At 29.3% G+C, this 23,080-nt stretch overlaps 2 protein-coding genes across 4 annotated transcripts; both read left to right on the forward strand.

Moving 5' to 3' along the window:
- Window positions 1–1,033: 1,033 nt before the first annotated feature.
- Window positions 1,034–6,358, forward strand: LOC123299868 (organic cation transporter protein-like). 3 transcript variants are annotated; one of them, XM_044882265.1, is made up of 8 exons: window positions 1,034–1,236; window positions 3,443–3,643; window positions 4,125–4,228; window positions 4,291–4,445; window positions 4,935–5,251; window positions 5,482–5,779; window positions 5,930–6,111; window positions 6,183–6,358. In XM_044882265.1, the coding sequence occupies exons 1-8, from the start codon at window positions 1,084–1,086 to the stop codon at window positions 6,345–6,347; spliced, it is 1,575 nt and encodes a 524-aa protein (XP_044738200.1). In that variant the 5' UTR covers window positions 1,034–1,083; the 3' UTR covers window positions 6,348–6,358. The 3 variants fall into 3 exon arrangements, with proteins under 3 accessions (XP_044738200.1, XP_044738199.1, XP_044738201.1); XM_044882264.1 differs by having other exon boundaries at window positions 1,035–1,253; window positions 3,409–3,643; XM_044882266.1 differs by having other exon boundaries at window positions 1,035–1,209.
- Window positions 6,359–7,018: 660 nt separating this feature from the next.
- Window positions 7,019–11,531, forward strand: LOC123301097 (solute carrier family 22 member 1-like). Its single transcript, XM_044883827.1, has 9 exons — window positions 7,019–7,217; window positions 7,858–8,092; window positions 8,992–9,095; window positions 9,147–9,301; window positions 9,380–9,699; window positions 10,333–10,633; window positions 11,033–11,214; window positions 11,276–11,419; window positions 11,505–11,531. The coding sequence occupies exons 1-9, from the start codon at window positions 7,051–7,053 to the stop codon at window positions 11,529–11,531; spliced, it is 1,635 nt and encodes a 544-aa protein (XP_044739762.1). The 5' UTR covers window positions 7,019–7,050.
- The last annotated feature ends 11,549 nt before the right edge of the window (window positions 11,532–23,080 follow it).

Here is a 23,080-nt window from a genome sequence, read left to right on the forward strand (position 1 = left end):
CTTGATTTTTGGTGGCAAAACACCAAGACACTGGTAAATGGCGATAGGTTTCAGTTGAGATTGATGAAAAATATTAGTTTTTATATACCTTATAGCATTCTTTGAGAAATAATTTCAATTAATTTCTGATTACAAGCTTGAAAAGAAACAATTCTTTCATCTTAATTATAATCTCCAATTAATTTGAGTCCTTAAAACGTAAGGCTTGAAGTTCATGGCACCTCACGATCGCAGTTGAGGGTTAAACGCTAAACAATAATTTTTATAATGTTGCTTAATTTTTTTTTTTACGCAAAAATTTATTGACCATTACTAATGATGAATAATTTTTTATTTTATGATATACTGGCTGATTTCACTGATTTAAAATATTTATTTTTTAGTGTTCCGTCCGTCGGTCATACAAATTTTTCTTACAAACTATTTCAATTAATACGATCATTTGACATATTTAAAGTAAACAATTATCTAAACAGAGATTATTATTAAGTAAATTCCAAGTACTTGTTATTTCAAATTAGACATATGGACAAGTAAAATTTACAAAATTTAAAAATACTCCGACAAATTTTTCGAGTATAGAACCCTAAAATTGCTCTTGAAACATACCCAAGAACACTCTCCATTAAATTACCTTTCAAACGAAACACAAATACTCAAAATAGCTTTACCCGTTTTTTGCCAGGCAGACAGACACTCATAGCAGTCAAACGTATAGCACCCCCTTCTATAAATAGGGGGTTAAAAATAGTATCTTGCAATATAATAAGATGTCTCCCAATTTTAATAGAGACACCAAAATCTTTAAAAAAGGGGGCCCCGAAACGCCAAATGCAACGTGCACGTTTTTGAATTTTTGTATTCTACAATCTAACAAATACGAATTCGTAATTTTAGCTTATTTACAAAAATAATCTTAATAAAATTCCACACACAAAGAAAACGAAGTTTTGGTCTCTACCTTAACAATTATTTTGAGTAATTACCTAATACCTGTTGCTTATTTTATTACAGATGACGGTTATTTAAAAATAAAAATTAACCATTAAGTGCAATAATTTATAAAATTAAATAATTAATAAAATGAGTGATTTAAAAAAACATGGAGCTGCGGATATCGATGAAATTCTAAAACAACTTGGATTATTTGGAATTTATCAAAAGAAACGATGGATATTGTTTGTAATTACGATATGGGCATTAGCAATGGTTGAATTTACTTATATATTTACAACAATCAATCCAAAATACAGGTATTAATGTAAACCCGGTATGGATTTTTATTCCATTTACGATACCAACCGAATGTAACTGACAGATTCGCTGGATAGCGCCTGTCTTAAAAATACAATTTTTACATATTTTGAAGGCATAAATTCGGGTCGATACCATCTATGTATTGTTTGGCGGTGTATGATTACTTGCCAAGAAATGTGCAAGTATACCTTTTGAATGATTTTTGACACACTTTCAAGAAATTTGATCCTGAATATTAAAAAACCTTTTTTACCGTCGAAGCCATTTTACAGCAGGAAATAATTCCTTCACTCGAAACAATTTCTGTTATCATATTATATCATTCATATATTCATTCAAAAGTCATTTTTTAGTATACATTTTTTTTTCTTCTTTCAAGAAAGTTGACCCTGAATATTGACAAACCCTTTTTTCCAATATTCGAAGCCATTTTACAACAAGAAGTAATTTCTTGCCTCGAAACAATTTATGTCATTCATCATATTATATCATTCATTACCCTTCAAAAGTCATTTTGTATTTTTTAATATATATTTTTTTCTCCAAGAAATCTATACATAACAAAAGTCCTTTTTTCCCTATATTCGAGGTGTGGGGTATTATATTAAATCGGTAAAAATTGACGGTATGAGAAAGTATCATTTTTTCCCCTTCAAAAGCTACATATTAATTTTCTCAATATACTCTTTTCCTCCAAGAAAAAGATGTGCATTTAACCTATCTTACCTGTAATACTTTCCGGTTTAACGTGACTTCAAATGAAGAACAAAATAGTATTTCCCAAATTCAGCATGTAACCTATCTTACCTGTAATACTTTCCGGTTTAACGTGACTTCAAATGAAGAACAAAAGAGTATTTCCCAAATTCAGCATGTAACCTATCTTACTTGTAATACTTTCTGGTTTAACGTGACTTCAAATGATGAACAAAAGAGTATTTCCCAAATTCAGCATGTCAAAAACCTTCGGAAAAGTAATTTCACGTTTTTAGGCGTTTACTTTTCATTTTTGTTGTACACTGTAAGTATCAGGGCTGGATTAATGCACGGATACGATTGGGCACAAGCCTAGTGCTACCGATTGAAATAATTAAAGTCAAAATAATTAAAGAAATTTTAACATAAAATTAAACTTACGTTTAAATTATTTCAATATAATTTAAATAATTTTTCATATTACACGTGATGGTTATATTTTTTCATTAAAATAAAAAGGGCCACTAACTTGGGGGGGGGGGGGCCTCTTTTGATTTTCGGCTCTTAAATGTTTAATCGGGCCCTGGTAAGTACTATGTAGCAAAAAATAGTCGACCCATATTGACGATAAGCAATGCAGAAAAGAAAACCGTATTAGAATAAATTTTTAAGTAAAAAAAAACAATTCAAAGAATTACCAAATTCAAATTCATGGCATAAATATTAAAACTTATTTGCTTTATAATCTTAGGGCAAAATGATTTAATCGAATTTCAAGGCTGAAGTTCATGCAGCACTTTTTTATCGCATACAATTAGATAATTAAAATAATTTGTTAAATTTTAATTATCTCCCGCCTTTGTTATTAAAATTGCAGACAGAGCCCATAAAAAACCCTATTGCATTTAGAAGCAATTATTATTTATATATGTGAAAGTATTTAATGTTGTAATTTCCCGTTAGACGGAAAACTAAGTAGGAAATATTGTTGTAGCTTCCAAAAAACGGGCCAAAATACACCCTAACCTGTGGTAACTTGACCCAGACCAACTAAGCATAACGCAATGAGTTCATTTTCGGCAATATGTGTTGAGTTAGCGCTAGTTGGAGAGGTTTATGGTAACTTGTTTACAATCTGACGAAAATTACAATATTAATACATTGGCATACAGGATACTTTTTGAAGCTGACATATGCTTGAAGCTCGAAAAATAAGTTTTATCGATAAAAATACTCCAAACAATAAATGTTGGGTCTATAGGTGCACATCTTACGCAGACATTAAACTTGACCTAGGTCATTTTAAAAATTTCAAAATTGGTGTGACTAAATTTATGAATTTTATTTTATAAGTTGAAGTGCAATAAATGTTTATACTTTTAAGAATATTTTTTAGTTAAAACTTTTATAATTCATTTTTTATTTTTAAATTGAATTTTTTGTATATTTTTTCAGATGTTCAGTACCATCCTGCGAAACACCAGACCAGACTGAATATAAACCAATATGGTTAAATAATGCTGTGCCCTACAAAGATATTCAGCCCGCTAGATGTAAACGATTTCAAGTTAAAAACGAAACAGAACAAAGTTCATTAGGAGAATGTGATTCAGAATTATTTAATATTAATGTTATCGAAGACTGTGATGAATTTGTATTTGACACTAAACACACACTAATTGTTCAGGATGTAATTAACTTTTATATTTTATCTTCCAGGGGCGTATACAGACAAATTTTCATCCCTTAATAAGTACTCTTCCAGGGACGTATACACATACAAATTTATTTCCCTTTAAAAGCTTAAAATTATTTAATTTTATTTCCAAAAATTGTAGAAAATCAAATACTATATAATATCACTCTGATTTTTATAATTATCAATTTTTAGGGTTATTTTGACCCGAATATAGCAAAAATTCACTTAAAAATTCGATTTAAGTCGCAGTTTTCAAAATAACTGACCATATAATAAAGCCGAATCCATATTTGCCTGCATAGGCGAAGATGTACTTACACAATATATTTTGAAAAATTGGCCTGACATTACTTTTATCTAGATTTTAGTTTTTCTAGGGGTTCAAAACATCTTTTTAAGCCTGAGCCTAATTATGCCCCAGTAATAAAAAACTTTTAATCTCTCTTAAAACTATTCTTATTTTATTTTTCAGTTCAAACTGCTGTGTGACAAAGTTTGGATGATTGGAATTCCTGGAACAGCTCATTCTAGTGCTTTATTTGTTTCGTTGCCAATATCAGGCTATATTGCAGACAGGTATCTATGCTCGTCATTAAGTTCAAAAAAAAAGACATTTTTTGACCATTTTGATTTTTCAGAGTTGGAAGAAAAAAAGTGATAATATTTGGATTATTATTGGCTGGAATTTTTAATATAATTAAATCGTTTTCAGTATCATTTTGGATGTTTGTAGCATGTGAATTCTTGCAAGCTGGATCAGCTAGTGGAGTATTCCCGTCGATATTTACTTTAAGTAATTTGTGATTATTTAACCTTAATAAACTAAATGCTATAAAATTTGGGTAAAAGGTTTGAGTTTTCATTTACTAAACGCTAGGAATCGCCATGTAAAATGAATTCATTCATTTTTCCTTTACTAACAAGTACTTCATATTATATGAAGATACGTTTTTATAGGTTTTTTTGCAGATAAGACCATTTAAATCTAAAAAACAACTCGTTAAATATCTACTAAGTACAACTTCGTATGTACAAATGAATAAGTCGATTAAATATCTGCGCAGTTGAGGTACTTTTGTGATGTTTTTTCTAAACGCTTAAGCTAATTAGCTTAAGTAAAAATCATTGAAAAATTAAAATTAAAAATGAAATATATAGTTCAAAACTTTTCATTTCCTACAAAAATATGCTATATTTACGGAATTTTTAGTATTTGTTTAGATTGTTTCTTGGGCTATATAATATCAAAGAAAACAAAGTAATTAATACAAATTCTCTTTAGTTGCAGAATTTTCACCAGCGGAAAGACGAGTTTTTGGAGGTGTTATCTCATTCTTATGCGTTGCTGTTGCCGAAGTTTCTATAGCATCAATAGCTTGGAATATCTATTCATGGCGCTGGTTTTTACGCTTTGCAACTATCCCGTGTGCCCTAATTATATTATTTACGCCATTTTTACCGGAATCGATTAGATGGTTGATATCAAAGAATAGAATTGGCGAAGCAAATACTATATTGGAAACAATTGCTAAAGCTAACGGCACTAAATTGACAGAAAAACATCAGTTACAATTAAAAGATTCACAGGGCGATTCAAAGGTGAAATTAGAAATTAATTAGTTAATTTTTTTAAATGAAATATGACCCAGATATGACAGCCTCTAAAAAGTGAAACGCATTTCGCGCTACATTCATCGTCAGATGAATACATGGCATGAAAAATAGAAATAATCGGGAATTTTTTGGAAAGAATTGGCAAAAAAATTGATTAATTAGCTGCAAGGCACAAATATCAAATAATATTTAGTAATAATAGGTATAAATTTCAGGGTGATAATGGTGAGAGTGAATCATTAAAAGACGTTTTCAAAAGCGTTCCAATGATTTTACGCTTGGGAACATGTGCGTTTTGCTGGATAACTTGTGCGTTCGTGTTCCATGGATTATTATTTATGGCTGGTGAAATATCCGGAAATAGATATTTAAATTTTATTCTGGTTGGATTAGTTGAAATTCCTGGAAGTTGCATATCTTACGTTTCATGTCGTCGATTTGGACGAAAATTCACAATTAGCGTAGCATTAATTGTGGTTGGAATTTGTTGTGGATCATATATTTTTATTCCAGGTAAAAATTTTGCATTTAATAAACAGTATATAGGATTGAAGGCTAGTTGCTTTCCCTTAGTGATGATTAAGTAAAGATTTTAACTAGAAAACTATATTATTTTATCGAAAGTCATTTATTATTTATTATTTTATTCGTCAAATTTTTCAGATGGACATTGGTTACGATTAGCTATGTTTTTATTGGGAAAATGTGCCATTACTACAGCATTCGGCAGTTTATACATTATTACTGCTGAAATCTATCCAACACCATTTCGACAGACATTAATGGGTATATGCTCAATGCTTGGTCGTATTGGGTCCATGTCAGCCCCACAAATGCCAGTTTTGGTAAGAATGTTTAAGTAGATTGTAACAATAAAAAATATCTTTTATTTATGAATACTTCTTCATTTTTGTAGGCGACAATCTGGAGTACTTTACCAATATTAATATTCAGCTTAATATCAATAATGGCAGGATTACTTTCACTTATTTTACCTGAAACATTAAATACAACCTTACCAGACACAATTGAAGAAGCTATAAATATTAATAAGAAAACTGTTGAAAATACAAAATTATAAAATTTGAATAAATCGCGTCAAAATCTAGTGGTTAATTATTTTTTCTCCTTCAAGATATCAACTTCAATATTGCAACTTTAATGGAGATTGCTAATTTTTTTCATTTTACGTTAATTGTGTGACTTATTTCTCTAAATTATCTTAAGAAATGTAACGACCTGGAACGTTTTTTAATTTGTTGCTCTAATCATTCTGATTATTTGTTCTCGGTTATCTTTTTAACTTCCTAGTGGACTATTAAAAGAGAGATCTATTTTTATTAGACATTTAGACAGTATTGTTGTGAGTTACTGTGATTTAAATCGTTATTCATTTCAATGGCTCCGGTTGTCGAAAATTACAATCTAAATACGCAGAGATATAAAAAAATTTTCGATATCTTGCATACCATAAAAACTGTTATCCGTAGAATGTTGAAATTAAGTCGAACACTCCTCTTCTATTTGTACACCCTTAGACAGAGTCCTATCGCTAATGAAGACATTTCTCTAATTATTAATAATCGTTCTTTCTGCATTGAAGGACAAAAAAAATTATTTGATAATCTATTTAATAATGTATTAATTATAGAGTAATTAAAATAGTCTTGCAGCGATAATGCTTTGAGGTGGCCGATAATAATTAAATTACTTATGTTAATGAAGTATATATTCGTTTTCAAGAAGCACCTAAATATACGTTTTTATTCATTATAACTAGTAAAATGAGTGAATTTAAACAAAAAACAACAAATATCGATGAAATTCTTAAACAACTTGGATGGTTTGGGAGGTATCAACAGAAACGTTGGATATTATTTATAATTATTATATGGGTATTGTTATTAACCGAATTTAGTTATGTATTTTCAACAATTAATCCAAAATACAGGTATGTTGTACTAAAACCAATGTTTCTGGAAAATCATGACTAATGTCCAAGATTACCAACTTTTTAAAATATCAATTTATATTGCCTTTACAATAAAAACAAATTTTGTTTTTACACAAATAATTTAAAAATAAAAATATTAATCGTAGCACCAAAAAATTTAAAAAAAAAAGTGAATCTTTGAAATTTTCCAGAGTTGTTTATTGGATTGTAAAAACTACGCGCCAAAAATCGGCCACTCAGAGGAGTGAGGAGTACTTAATGTTAATTTTTTATAAGGCATAACTTTTAAATTTAAACTTTCTTTCTTTCTCTAACGATTTAAAAGATGGATACTTTTTCGTTTGATTAAATGAGCAAAACATGCACCATTTTAAAATTGGTATATCTCAATCAATTTTGATGTTAGAAAGCTAGAATTTTTACATAAACTTTCTTTAATTTGATGCAACAACTACCACCCCTCAAAGAAGGGTAATTGAGGGTTTATCAAATTAAAAAGGGGGTTGAGAACCCCCTGAGTTTTTGATACAATGTTTTTACAAACTTATAAACATCTGTGGTAAATTTCAAGGATGCAACACTTTTTCCTTTTAGAAATTGAATTTCAGTGTACTATCGGAAATATATTGCTTGACAGATGTTTGGTACCAGATTGTGAAACAGCGTCCAACACTGAATATAAACCAGTATGGTTAAGTAATGCTGTGCCTTTCAAAGGAAAACAGCCATCCAGATGTAAACGATTTCAAATTAAAGCGGATAAAGAACATAGGTCAACAGGAGAATGTGATTCAGATTTATTTAATTACAATGTTATTGAAGACTGTGATGAATTTGTATATGATACCAAACATACAACAATTATTCAGGATGTAACTATACCATGTTCCAAAATAAAAAAAGATACTGGGTTAAATGATTTTATTTTCGAAACAAAAGATCGCAATAAGCCACTCAAGAACAATCTTTGCCAGTTTTAAGAGTGGTGCGAAAATTCTTTTTGGCATGGATTTCGAACCATACCTTATTTGTTATTAAGCTCGCAAGCATCTGGATCTATAAACAGACCCTGACCCTAATTGTTAATAAAACAACCAAAAAAGATTTTTTAGGAAAAAAAAAACTGGGAAAAATTTGTTTTCATAACTTTTTTAGGACACCTAATGCGGGGGTATCACTCAACAGACTCTTGAAACATTATTAAGACCGTTTAACTGTTGAGAAATATTCCATCATTCATTTATTAAACATTTTAAAATCATAGCAGAAGGGTGAAAAAAAAAATGTTACTTAACACCTGAACACTTTTTTTTTAAACTTTTTTTTCAAGCTTCTCAATGGAACTTATATCTTTTTCGTTCTAAATTCATTCTTTTTTCATATTTTGATTCACCAGTGCATTGGTAGGTACTAGAAAATTAATGTCTTTAATTAATTAATTTTTGTATTGTTTTCCCCTCTGCTATTAGTTATCCTGGGAAATAAATAAAAATAGCTTAGCAACTACAGATTTTCTCATGAAACGTTTAAGTTAATATCTGAAAATTTGCATCTTCAAATCATCTTACGATTTTCTCATTGCTATGCAAGATTTGTTTGTGTCAACTCAGAACTTCTTTAACTGATGCTTCATTCACCTGATATTTTCAGTATTAAGAAGTTAGCCATATCAAACCATAAATGATAAGTGCATTTCAACTGAATGCCATCGCTTTTTTAAAGTCTTAAAGTACATTATGACATATTTTAAGCGTCACATTTTTATTTTTAGTTCAATTTACTATGTGAAAAAGTTTGGATGATTGCAATACCTGGGTCACTTCATGCTATTGCATTATTTTTGGCTTTACCAACAACTGGGTACATCGCAGACAGGTAATTTAACAAAAAACTTTCACAATGGAGACTATAAAATTTTCATTTCAGGATTGGAAGAAAGAAAGTTATAATTTTTGGTGTAGTGCTAGGGGGATTATTCTGTTTTATCAAATCGTTCTCTATATCAATTTCGATGTTTGTAATTTGTGAATTCTTACAAGCTGCAAGTGCTGGTGGATCATTTACATCAGTTTATACTTTAAGTAACCAACCAAAATCTATTTAAATTGCAACGTAAGCAAATAAATTAATTACAAAAAATATATATACAAAAATTTTAGTTGCAGAATTTACTCCAGCAGAAAACCGTCTTTTGGGTTGTGTTATATCATTTGGATGCCTATCTCTTGCACAAATGTCCATAGCAGGAATTGCTTGGATGAGTAATTCATGGCGTTTATTTCTACGTTTGGTAACAATACCAACTGCGTTGGTATTATTTTTTATGCCATTTTTTTTGCCCGAATCTATTCGATGGTTAATATCTCAAAATAAAATAAGTGAAGCTACTGCTATTTTGGAAAATATTGCTCAAGAAAATGGTACTGAACTAAAGGAAGAACATAAGTTGCAATTAAAAGTTATGCTTGATAATTCAAAGGTATTTTGTTAATCATACAAATTATTTAGCCGCAAATATATCAATTGCAAAATTTATCCGACAATTTTAGGCGCTTTTACGCAGTCAAAAATTTTCCAATCCCCGTGGTAGATAATTTCTTTGAGAATCTTCCTACAGGAAATGATTGTTAAACTAATCATTTAAATATTATCAAAGATAATTAATGAGAGCTGTTGGATGTTTTATTTAAATTTCGATTTGCCCCAATTTCTTAGATCAATTTTGTATTTTATAAATGGTCAACTACACGGTAAGAAATTTTTTAAGGTAAGCAATAGTTATGCCCGACGAGTCAATGCAATATTCATATCTACTGATTGGCGGTACCCACAATACTTCTGGTAGAAAGCCCTATACAATACTGTAATATTACTTATGCTAACGTAAACGCCATACATTTCTTACCGTGTACCATGTAGTCACCATCACTGTTTCTTACTGTAGTCATCAATGACTCGAAATACGTATTTGTATTTTACAAAGATTGATCTAGGAAATTTCTAGAAGTTATTTATCCATGAAATCATATGCTGACGAGCATCTATTCTTCTTTTTTGTCTCTGAATTTTTATTATTAGATATAATTGATTCATGATTCAGCTGGAATTTTAGGATTCAAACAAAATTCGTAACGAATCACTAAAAGACGTTTTTAAAAGTATTCCCATGGTTATACGATTAGTAACATGTTCAATTTGCTGGATAAGCTGTACATTTATATATCATGGTCTTTTTATAATGGCTGGTGAAATATCTGGATATCGATATTTAAATTTTATTCTAGTTGGATTAGCTGAAATGCCTGGATCTATCATTTGTTACGTTTCTTGTAATCGGTATGGCCGAAGATTGACTATGAGCGTGGGATTAATAACAGTTGGTATTTGTTGTGGATTTTATATATTTATACCTGGTAAATTATTATCATATATTAAATAGAAATTTCGGAAACTTTTCCGAAGTTTAATATGTTAAAAGCTACAGGTTTTTCAGCACATCATATAGCCTAAGTGGTTTGATGGATTTTGATAAATGATCAAAATAAAAACTTTTGTTTCGTCTTAATCATAGGAATCTTATAGAATGCAGCTATTACTATCTATGCAGCTAAATTAGTATGGCCACTGTATGTGGTGACTTTCAAAGCATTCTGTATCAATAAATTTTCAACTGATTTATAATTTGTTGGGGTTCATATTCTAGGAAAAATGTACCACAAAAGAAATAAATAAACTCTCTTGTTCTTTATAAGATTATTTTCTTTAATGGGCATGCTTTTTAAGGTATTGTAAAATTATTGATAAATTTTCAGATGGACATTGGCTAAGATTAATAATGTTTTTATTGAGTAAAAGTGCGATTACTGCAGCGTTAGGAACTTTATATATTATTGTAGCGGAAATGTACCCAACATCATTTCGGGTAACATTAATAAATGGATGTTCAATGTTTGGACGTATTGGTCAGTTAATAACACCAACAATGCCAATTTTGGTGAGAATATTAAAGAAAATTAACCAAAAATATTTTATCAATTTATCAATTATTTTTGAAGGCCACTTACTGGAATATATTGCCAATATTGATATTCAGCTTAGTATCAACAACTGCAGGATTCCTGTCACTTATACTACCGGAAACTTTAAATACAACTCTACCAGATACAATTGAAGAAGCGGTCAATATTAATAAAAAAACTGTTGAAATTACAAAATTGTAATAAAAATTTTAGTTTAAAAATTTAAAAATTAAATATTATAATACTCTTTCACTACGAATTTTAGGTGATTAATCCCTTACTTTATGGTTAAACTGAAGATGCCCTCATTTAAACAATACAATTTTTGTTTGGATCATTTTTCTGATTAAAAATGTTTCTAAAGCGTTGGTATATACAATTCTAGAATATTATTATTCGCAACGGGTGCCTTAATGGCCAACTTCAAAGGAAAGTAGAGTTATCGGAACAAACAAAGTGAGTGCTGTTATCAGTCGAGAGGGTAGCAGCTTATCTGCACAAGTTATATAAATATTATTTCTCTTTTTATGCACGATTTCCGTTTAACGGCAAGTAACTAATGTTTATTGTCCAAAATTTACTTATTGCTTTGACATAAGCTTTTGTGGATTTTGATATAATTTTTTGCGCGCGCAACGAGCAATTATAGCTGTATCACGAAATAGAAAAATTTTGCCCCATGAGTAAAAACAATTCATACTAAAAGTAAATAATTTGAAATATAAATATAAACATACAGTCTTACGTTGTTTTATTTTCAAGATCAATGACTTTTTGAGTACTTATTTTATGGACTGTTTTGTCTTTCATTGTAGTCCACCTGTTCATACCTAACGTTATAGTGTACTACACTATCAAACGCATTTGACAAACAAAATATTTGAAGATTTTAATCTTGAATAATATAATCCCGAATGCTAATTTCGATATTTCACCCCAGACATGTTTTAGAGTAATATTTATCGAGAAATTATGCCCGGTTAAAAAACTCTTATGTAGCTACTGAGTAATAAGAAAGAGAAATTAGAGCGTTTAGAGACATTTGACCGCTTAGAGACATTTGAGCTGTGGGCTAACACCCATGTTTCCCGCATTTCGTGGACCATTAAAGTCAGTAATTAAGAATTGCAAAATATATTTGATTAGTACTCCGGGGAAATAGGTATAATACCCATGCCGCATGCAAGGAAAAATACAAGGATACCGGAGCATTCAGTGCGTAATTTACGCGAGTGGTCATGCTATTTTAAACTAAAAATAGCTAGGATAATCCCCAAACTCCGTGGATAGATGGCGACATAGGAAGAATAAGATTGCAAGGCAGAAATTCTCAAAAGTGTTTTTGTTCTGAGCTTGTACAGAAATTTTCTGTGGACAATACATTATTATGTTGTATAATTAAATAATTCAATGTATTTCTATCACCCATAAGGGGCAGATAGTTGCAAGAATGTCTCGGGATACTCTCGACATCTTACGTTTTCTGTGTGAGCAAAATCAAAATACATTTATCCTGAGCCAAACAGTTACGAAAAGGAAGTGCGTATATTACAGATTTTATTGAAAAATTGTTAATTTTGACTTTCCAATCCCTTGTATCTTTGAAAGTATAGGTCCTAGAGAATTGTCACCATTTGAAAAATTGTTCAGTAAGTCCTAAACTACAAAGTATCCAAATTTTCAAAATTTTTCCCATTTATTACTTCAGTATAAATGAAAACATACCTTCAGAGTGTATTGTACTGAAGAGTGAGGACAAATGACTACCATAAACCTTGGCAAACACACTGTATTTTCATTGATAAAATACATTTATATATTTATTGATAATTGGTAAAGAGTAAACATTCACGTATTATTTAATGTATTTTGCTCACATAATATGTAAAATACTTTTTTATATGTGAAATATATTTCTTTTAGTATCTAGTATTACCCTTGACATACATTACTACAATGCAATGTTTAAATAATTTATTTCCATGTTTTTCAATGTTAACAATGATCCTTAACAAGCACATAAAATTCGCTTTCAGTAGATATATTTTACAGATTGTTTATTTACCCTTATTACAATATGGGGACAATAATTTAAAATAATTTTATACACAAATACACAAATACAAGACCTGTTCTACATTTCAATTTTAATTCTAGAAAACAAAATTCAAAGTATAAGAGTGAATTTTTGTAAATGGTTTCTAGTTGAGACATAGTTATTGAAATAAATACCACGATACTCGAAATAAAGTTGTAGAAAGAAAGAAGGAATTTTATTTGATTGTAATGCAATAATCATCAGTTGCTAAATTTATTCGTATAACACATCAAAAATATTCTTTACAAAGTTTAAAAATAAATATGTAAAACATTACCACAAATTACAGTACCTAACACTTAAAATACAAAATACAAAATTATCACAAAATCGAAAAAATAATTTCTCAAGACCGCCAAACTTTTTGTGTTGCAATTGAAATATCTATATTTAGCGAAGTGTAATTCCGAACCAAAAATTTAAAGTTTGTCTTAGATATTTAACTTTTGTAGAAAAGTTAGTTTTTGTGTGTGTTTTTTAATTCAATATTTTCATAATTTTTCAACATTAGGCAAAGCACAATACACAACTATTGTGAAAATAACATAAAACTTTCACACTATTAGAAGTAATATCGTGTAATTGAACAATCATTTTTTAAAATTATAACAATGGTTGTAAATACATATCTAAATCTGAAACTTGATACAGCACAATATTTAATTTTGGAATATATTAGTAATTGATTGAGTCATTTTAAAATATTTGGTTAAATAAATCCTTTTTAACTCCCGATCTGAAAAAAGGGGGGATTATAAGTTTGACCCGATGGGTGTGTGTATCTGTTTGTGGCATCGTTGTGCCTAAACGGATGAATCGATTTTGATTTTTTTGGTTTCGTATTAAAGGGCAAGACTAGTAGATAGTTTTAAGTTATACCTAGTCTTGAAGTTTTAAGCTACAGACCTGATATGAATAGGGCTTTGAATATAGTCATGATTTCTGTTTATTACTGGATATTTTGTTATTCCAGACTTCAGACAAATTTCAACGTAAAATCTCATTTTTTTGTATTGGTTTTTGGCGGCTGGCTGTTTTTACTCTTGTCTTTGGTTGACTTTTAATAATTTTATAACACATTTTCATAGGCGTGTAATAAATATTAAGGTAAGTTTTTATGACGAAATTCAAATATGTCTTGAATGTGTTGATTTAGATGAATTTACCAATGATTTTTCTTTTCATACTAACCGTTGATGCAATGTAAAAGAACAGTTAATATTTTTTGTGAACTGTTTGATAAAAAATGCAATGGGATCATTTTCCCCACTATCCTTACAAGGTTGTATAGAATTCCCTTTTGAGAAATATTGAATAGTTCTATAAATTTGAACAGATCAAAAGAAATTTTACATACCAATATTGTAACATTTGAAAAAAGAACTCGAAAATATTTCGACGTTGTAACATATATCGAATAGTTTGCTCGTATAGCGTCAGCCTTAGGTGCTACAATGTAGATATCATAAAATGAAATAAATGTAAAATATGTTTATGTGTATATATTTTTCAAGTTCAATTCTATTTTAAAAGAATGACAGGGAATCACAAATTATAGGTGATAATTTTTAATTTTTAATCTTTTTGCAACATTGTCTTTAGCATAATAATTCAAGGTAATATTGTTTCATACATTTTTAATAAATTATTTCATTTTTCATCATGTGTGAAAAAGTTTAAAACAATAATACTTTTAAAGGTTGAAGCCCGAGTGGGATAGGATTAGGCCATAAATAAATCCCTTTTTATATATTTTTTTCGCCAATTTCTCCAGCCCCTCATTTGTCTGGATAGGCTGTGTGAACCGTCATGCATGTGTTCCACCAGCCCATCACAAGTATTTAAATTTTTAACATCAAGTACTCGCAACCCTATTGAGCATCCCCATTTATCAATTGAGACACCCGTGGGTTGACAAAAAAACTAATTGAAAAAATATTTTGTTTTCATTGTTTTTTTTTTTTTTAATCTCAAAGAAAACTCTAAATTATTATATTCCACATAACAGTTTTGTGAATGACCTTATAAAGAGTACTCAAAAAATAACACAAAAATTGCGGAAATAAATCATTTTTATTTATTGACAAATTGCATTTTGAAGTCCATCTTAATCGTATTCTAAAAAAAAAAATTACTAAAAACTAAATTATTCACGTTTTATTCGCGTTGTACTCGGATAACCGCTTTGCGCGGTAATTTTTGAGTTAAAAAGACACAAATACAAGAATCGTTTAAAATGTCTCCAATCACAAACACGAATTTGAATGTCCCGCTAATGTACTTTATTTCGTTAACTAAGTTAAACACCAATAGATGTCAGGAAGAGTCGTATTTTGCAGTTTGTTTCAGTTTTTCCTGAAAACACGGAAAAAGGAAATTTTTTTAAAACCCAGCTATATCGATTTTGGAGCCGTTTCTCCAAAGCAAGGTTAATAATCTGAAGCAAAAGCTTTAATAATAAGCTTTTTATCCAATATGTGACCTTTTTTGTTTAGCAACCTTTAATTTTAATTGAATTATAAGACCATAAATCCAAAATGATTATTAAATTAATAAAAGGTAATAAAATAAATGTTTTATTAAATCATAGTTGTCCACTTTAAATCTGCTTTTGTTATTTAAGTATCGAATAAACAGAATTACAACCATTAAGATTTGCTAAACGCTTATTTAAATTAATAAATGATTTATGTGTTTTTTAATAGTTAATAATTAGTTAATTAGATAAAAACGCAATTGTTATTACACTTGTACGTAAATTTATTGATTAATTTAAAGAATACACATACACTTGACATAAATAAATTTTAATGCATGTAAATTAGTACAAATTAGATTTTGTATGTAAATTATAATCAAGTTTATAGTTTCAATTAGAAAAATATTTATGTAATTTTTTAAAACTTGTTTAAAATGAAAACTTCTGCAATAAAATCCAATCAGCAAAAATAAAAACTAGTCATATTTTTTCAATAAATAAAATAAGTTAATATCTAATAGACGACTAAACTGAAAGCAAGAATAAAACCCTTTGTATCTGTTTTAAAAAACTCTGTCTAATGAGACATCACTCAACTTCCATAGCATTTAAAAATAAATTATTTGCACCCCTTCCCTCCCTGCGTTAATGGTATTGTCATAAAAAGATTCACATTCTAGTCTTCTAGAAAAAAATTTGCAGCCCTTTATCTTGAACCGTTTGAAAGTTATTTTGCTGTACATTAAATTATCTTTCTTTCCAATCTTTAGGGCTTACCATGTGTGCCGTATTGTTTATTCTAAAACAAATTTGCCTATATTCCTCGATCAACTGAAAGGATAGAAAAAAGAATCTTCTTGAATTCGAGGTTAATTTAAAGTGAAAGAAGTGAACTTTGAAGATGTTTCATTTGGTCCAATACTCTCCTTGTCGGCAGTACCTTGAAAATTAAGCTTGAAAATTAACCTGAACGTGAATATAAAAAACAGCTTTATATTCATGGGAAAAAGAGCATCATTTTAGTAGAAAATGTTACGTTCTTCATATTAATTCTCTATAATTTTTTTCTTAGTTCGTTTACCAATGTTGCTTTTTCTTAACTAAAAAAAGACACGAGAAGTTGAAATTTTTCCACAAAGAGATATGATCGTTTGAAATTTTTTTATTGTATCTATAAAATAAACAGTTTACACTTTTTTTTAATCTGTTTTTGATTAATTTTTTTTTTAATTATCTATATATTATCGTAAATAAATTTTAAACAGTTGAGTAGGTCGCTGTCACTACGTCGATTATGTTTTATTAAATATATTAATATAATTTTGTTTTTAACACAGTTTGGAAGTTGTTGTAATAGGTCCGCTAATCCTAATCGAATTTTTCAGCATATCATTTACGTTGCATAGGACAATGTGTTAACACCACTTGTGTTATAGTATCAAGATGTGCTGTGAAGATGAAGGGTAAAAAAAATAAATAATGACTTTTGAAATTAGTATTTTCAATCAATAAAGCAATAAATTTTTTAACGAAATACTAGAATAAAATGCTAATAATCTAGTTTCAAAATATCATATTCATAAGTCATTTGTGCAATAAAAAGATTTTATTTCCCAGATTTTCCATTATATTTGTGTAATATTTTGTATATCTTTCAATTTGCTCCGCCATAATTGCTTCCGAACTAATCTCTCATTCCTGTATAAGGTCCTCCATGGAAAACTTTTTTAGAGAATATAAAATTTTAGAGTTTTCTTACCGATCTTAATAAAAATTCGCAGAGAAAATTATGCCATAAATTTTTCTGTAAAACTAAATATACAGAAGTTTTAACGATGATTGATTTTATGAATTTGCATAATATTATAAATATTATTTTTGCAAATGTTGACTATTGATCCCAGCACTTCTTGTAGAAAAAACGATACCTTAAGAATATAATCAATTTTTCTTTTCTTTTCATATTGATAAGATAAAATTTATAGGCTGTAGATATAAAATAGTATTGGCAAAAATAAAGCTGTTTTGTTTGATTCAGAATTGAAGCATGGTATAAAAATTTGGAGAAATATAATTTTGATAATTTGCAAAGTGCTTATATAAAATGATAATTAATTTCACACAGGTATCCTACTTGTTCACTGAAACCATGATAACAATAACAATCTATAAAAATTATTTTAGGATATTTTTTAACTTAAGTTGCGTAAAAAATTACTTTGAAATTTTCCAGCTCTTATAATAGAAAAGCGATAATGGTGAAGCATTTGTTCGAGTTTCAGAGTGTTCATTTGGTTAGAAAATATTCCCTTCAAGAACCACAATAAAAATATTTAGCTAAATTAGATAAATTTATTTAAATGTGGATCCTAAAAGGCATATATTTTCATAAGATGTATAAGACATCCCAAAAAAATGCTCATCTTAACTAAATCTTATCTAAATTTTTTATTTATTTAATTAATATTTTTTTAATTGGGAAATATCATATAGCACAGCAGTGCGAATCGTAGATTAGTTTAAAATGGAAAATCGAAAATTGAAAGTGTAATGTATGATGATGTATATGTGAATGTATATGTGAAATGTGTATGCTTTTGCTGTGACTATATATACAGGACGTCAAATAGCCCTTTTTCACACCCTTATATCTCAGAAACTACTTGAGCTATAATGTTGCGCTTTTCAACTTAAGGAGATATATACCCTGGGACGCCGTAAATCAAAGCTCACGTTCACGGCTCTCATCGTTTCCGAGCAATAACGCGTCAAAAAACGGCCACGCCCCGAAATTTTGTTACTCACTCATATAAATTCACAGCAAAACTGAGAAATGATAGAAAGATGCGGTTTTCATTAAATTAAATTAGAGAAAAATCATACCCCAGAAAAACTTCCAAATATCAAAATTTTTAACGGGAAATGGGAAATTTCGCTAATTTAAGGTGCATTTTTTCCCTATTTAAAAATACATGGGAAAATATGAACCAATCAGAAGGCTAGTTTTTTTTCCTATACAATTTGTATGGTAAAACTTAAATACGCTTAAAAATTTGTTATTTATATAATTTTAATTAAATATTGATTAAATTTGAATAAATATTATATAAATATTCAAAAATTAATTGTGTATTTCAATATTTCCAACTTAAAATATTATAAAAATTAAATAAAATATATCTTATTACTAAGACCCTATGAAATTCAAAGTACCATGTAGAAAACATATTAAAATTATTATGTTACATTAATTAGGAAAATTTTAATTTGCTTTTATAGCGAAAACTGTAAGAGATAGAACAAAAGTTTAAATGCAAAAAATGTTCCTTGCATAAAATTAAACAATTCTGTATGAAAAATTTTGTTGTAAAGGTAATTGTTTTCCCGTGAAAAGCAAATAAAGTAAAAAATTAAATTGCAATTTTCGGAAAAAACGGTAAGAGATAGAACAAAAGTTTAAATGTAAAAAATGTTCCTTACATAAAAATAAACAACTTTTGTTTGAAACATTTTTTCGAAAAAACAATCATTTTCCCTCGAGAAAGTAAATAACCAGTCCTGTTTTTTTCGTTAATGCAAAATCCACCTATTTTTGTCCTTAAATTTAAAAAAAGTATAAATATAATTTTACAAGAAGTTTTAAACCATTTTGCTTAAATGGCTTGTAGTGTTTACTACTAATTGTTGCAATGACAACGAATTTTATTTTCTTAAAAACAATGGTATTGTTATGTTCAACAATAAATAATCTTGCAACCCAATTTTGAAGCCGACACCCTCAATCGATTACGTTGAAATTTTGTAAGCACGCTGACTTTGAATGACATTGAATTTTTATGGTTGACTTGATCAAATTTTCTCTTCGCTTCCGCCATATTTTGTTAAATGGGGGGGGGGGGATGTTATTACTCAATTTTAAAGCAGATATCTTCAACCGATTGAGTTGAAATTTTGTATACACGTTTAGATTTGATAACAAAACATGGTAAGGTTAGTGGCGTTATTATTTTTCCATCACTTCCACTATAATTGATTTATCTATAAATGATTCAGCTATACCGATTCTAAGGGACTTCTAAATTATAGAAAGATGCGATTTTGGACATTCGACAGAGACTTGCTTGAATTGAGGGTCAACCTATGCGCAGTACTATTACATGTAATCCTCGTGTGCGCACAAGCAATTTTTAAGGCCTACATGTGCGCAGTAACAAAATATAAATTTAGCGTATGCGCAGTTGCAAGATTCAAGATAAATGCATGCGCACAACTATAATTATTGATTAATCTGTGGGCACTTCCCGGATATAACACCCAAATATGCGCACTAACAAAATATAAAGTCCCTGTATGTGCAGTTGTAATATTCAGGATCAACCCATGCGCAGTATTATTACATGTAATCCACATGTGCGCACATGCAATATATAAGGCCTACATATGCGCAGTAGCAAAATATTAACCAAGCTAATGCGCAGTTCTAAGATTCAGGTAAAATGCATGCGCAGAACTATCCTTTGTGATTAATTTATGCGCATTTTCAATATTTAAGGACCAAATATGCCCATTTACAAAATATAGGGTTCCCGTTTGCGCAGTTGTAATATTTAGAATCAACCCATGCGCAGTACTACATCATGTAATCCACATGCGTGTACTAGCAATATATAAGGCCTATGTAAACGCAGTAACAAAATATAAATTCAGCGTATGCGTAGTTGTAAGATTCAGGATAAATGCATACGCACAACTATAATTATTGATTAATCTGTGCGCACTTGCCGGATATAATACTCAAATATGCGCACTAACAAAATATAAAGTCCCTGTATGCGCAGTTGTAATATTCAGGATCAACCCATGCGCAGTACTATTACATGTAATCCACATGTGCGCACTAGCAATATATAAGGCCAACATATGCGCAGTAGCAAAATATTAATGAAACTAATGCGCAGTTCTAAGATTCAGGTAAAATGCATGCGCAGAACTATAATTTGAGATTAATTTATGCGCATTTTCAATATTTAAGGACCAAATATGCCCATTAACAAAATATAAGGTCCCTGTTTGCGCAGTTGTAATATTTAGAATCAACCCATGTGCAGTAATATTTCATGTAATCCACATGCGTGCACTAGCAATGTATTAGGCCTACATACGCGCAGTAACAAAATATAAATTCAGCGTATGCGTAGTTGTAAGATTTAGGATAAATGCATGGGCCGAACTATAATTTGTGATTAATCTGTACGTACTTCCAATATATAAGACCCAAATATGCACACTTACAAAATTTAAGGTCAATGTGTGCGCAGTTGCTGTATTCCAGATTATCCCATGCGCAGAACAATTATATGGGATCAAAGTGTGCGCAATACCAATATATAAGACCCAAATATGCGCACTTACAAAATATAAGGCCCCTGTATGAGCCGTTGTAATATTCAGGATCAATCCATGTGCAGAACTATTTTATGAAATCAAGCTGTGCGTATTACCCATAAATAAGGCTTAAATATTTGCAGTTACATAATATCTGTCTGTCCATATGCACATCTGTCTGCCAACACGATAACTCAAAAACGAAAAGAGATATTAAGATGAAATTTTTATAGCGTACTCAGGACGTAAAAAGTGAGGTCAAGTTCGTAAATGATCATTATACGTCAATTGATTTCTGGGTCTGTGGAACCCATCTTGTAAACCGTTAGAGATATAACAAAAATTTTAATGTAAAAAATATTCCTTATAAAGAAATAACCAACTTTTGCATAAAACATTTTTTCGAAAACATGACTGTTTACCCATGCGGACGCAAATTAGGCGTAAATTATATAGAATGCATTATATAATAATCAATATCAGTTATATGAAAAGGAAATTTTCATTATAATATTTATAAATAACACTATTTTGATGACATCTTGTTCGGCATATTTCTTGACGTACGAGGCTCAGTATTCAACAGTAATTCAATGTATGCATAATGGTGATTTAAAATTGTTACAAACACTTTCAACTTAAATACTATTGCCTGGCAAAAAGAAGTGATATCCCACCAAAAACATAAATGTGTAAAAAGGCGTAGATGAATTCCAATAAACTCAATTACGTCAGCCCAAAAAAGTTGTGAAATCCCGTAGAGAAAAAAATTATTCGAAAAAAAATTATAAAAATGGCATAAATTTATTGAGTAACTTTTCCGTAAAGAAACATTAAAGTATTACATTAGCAACTTTTCGGTGACTTCATACCTACACGCACCTGTATAGGAGAACAAAAGATAATCGTTAACCCCCTACTATCTCCCTCCTCCCCTCTAATGTTATGACGTTATAATTTTTTCACAACTTTTATTAAACATCAAAATTTAAATTTAAACAATCAAAGTATTCTTTAGATTAAAGTCAAGCACCTACTTAACAAAGGCCTAATTTTTTTACTAAAGTACGAAAATTGTTGGTTTAAATTTCTTGTGTAAGTTTCTCCTTAGTACGTATTTATTTAATATTTTACTTCGCAAGTTTTTTATTTTTAGATTCGTTTTTTGTATTCCGAAAACTTGCGAAGTAAAATATTAAATAAATACGTACTAAGGAGAAACTTACACAAGAAATTTAAACCAACAATTTTCGTACTTTAGTAAAAAAATTAGGCCTTTGTTAAGTAGGTGCTTGACTTTAATCTAAAGAATACTTTGATTGTTTAAATTTAAATTTTGATGTTTAATAAAAGTTGTGAAAAAATTATAACGTCATAACATTAGAGGGGAGGAGGGAGATAGTAGGGGGTTAACGATTATCTTTTGTTCTCCTATACAGGTGCGTGTAGGTATGAAGTCACCGAAAAGTTGCTAATGTAATACTTTAATGTTTCTTTACGGAAAAGTTACTCAATAAATTTATGCCATTTTTATAATTTTTTTTCGAATAATTTTTTTCTCTACGGGATTTCACAACTTTTTTGGGCTGACGTAATTGAGTTTATTGGAATTCATCTACGCCTTTTTACACATTTATGTTTTTGGTGGGATTTAATTGACACGAACGAAATATTTAGAGTTCAATAATTTACATTAATATTATTTATCATAATTGCAGACGGAAAGTTTTAATTTCACACCAAATTGTAAAAAAAAAATGCGAAAATAAGAATTATTATTTGTAAAACAAAAATGGAAAAATACTTAATTCTTTTTTTTTTTTTTTTTTTTTAATTGTTGATAAAACAGAGGTCATTTATTTCTGGATTTAATCTTCAT

This window comes from Chrysoperla carnea, chromosome 5, assembly GCF_905475395.1.
Source record: "Chrysoperla carnea chromosome 5, inChrCarn1.1, whole genome shotgun sequence".
NCBI lineage: Eukaryota > Metazoa > Arthropoda > Insecta > Neuroptera > Chrysopidae > Chrysoperla > Chrysoperla carnea.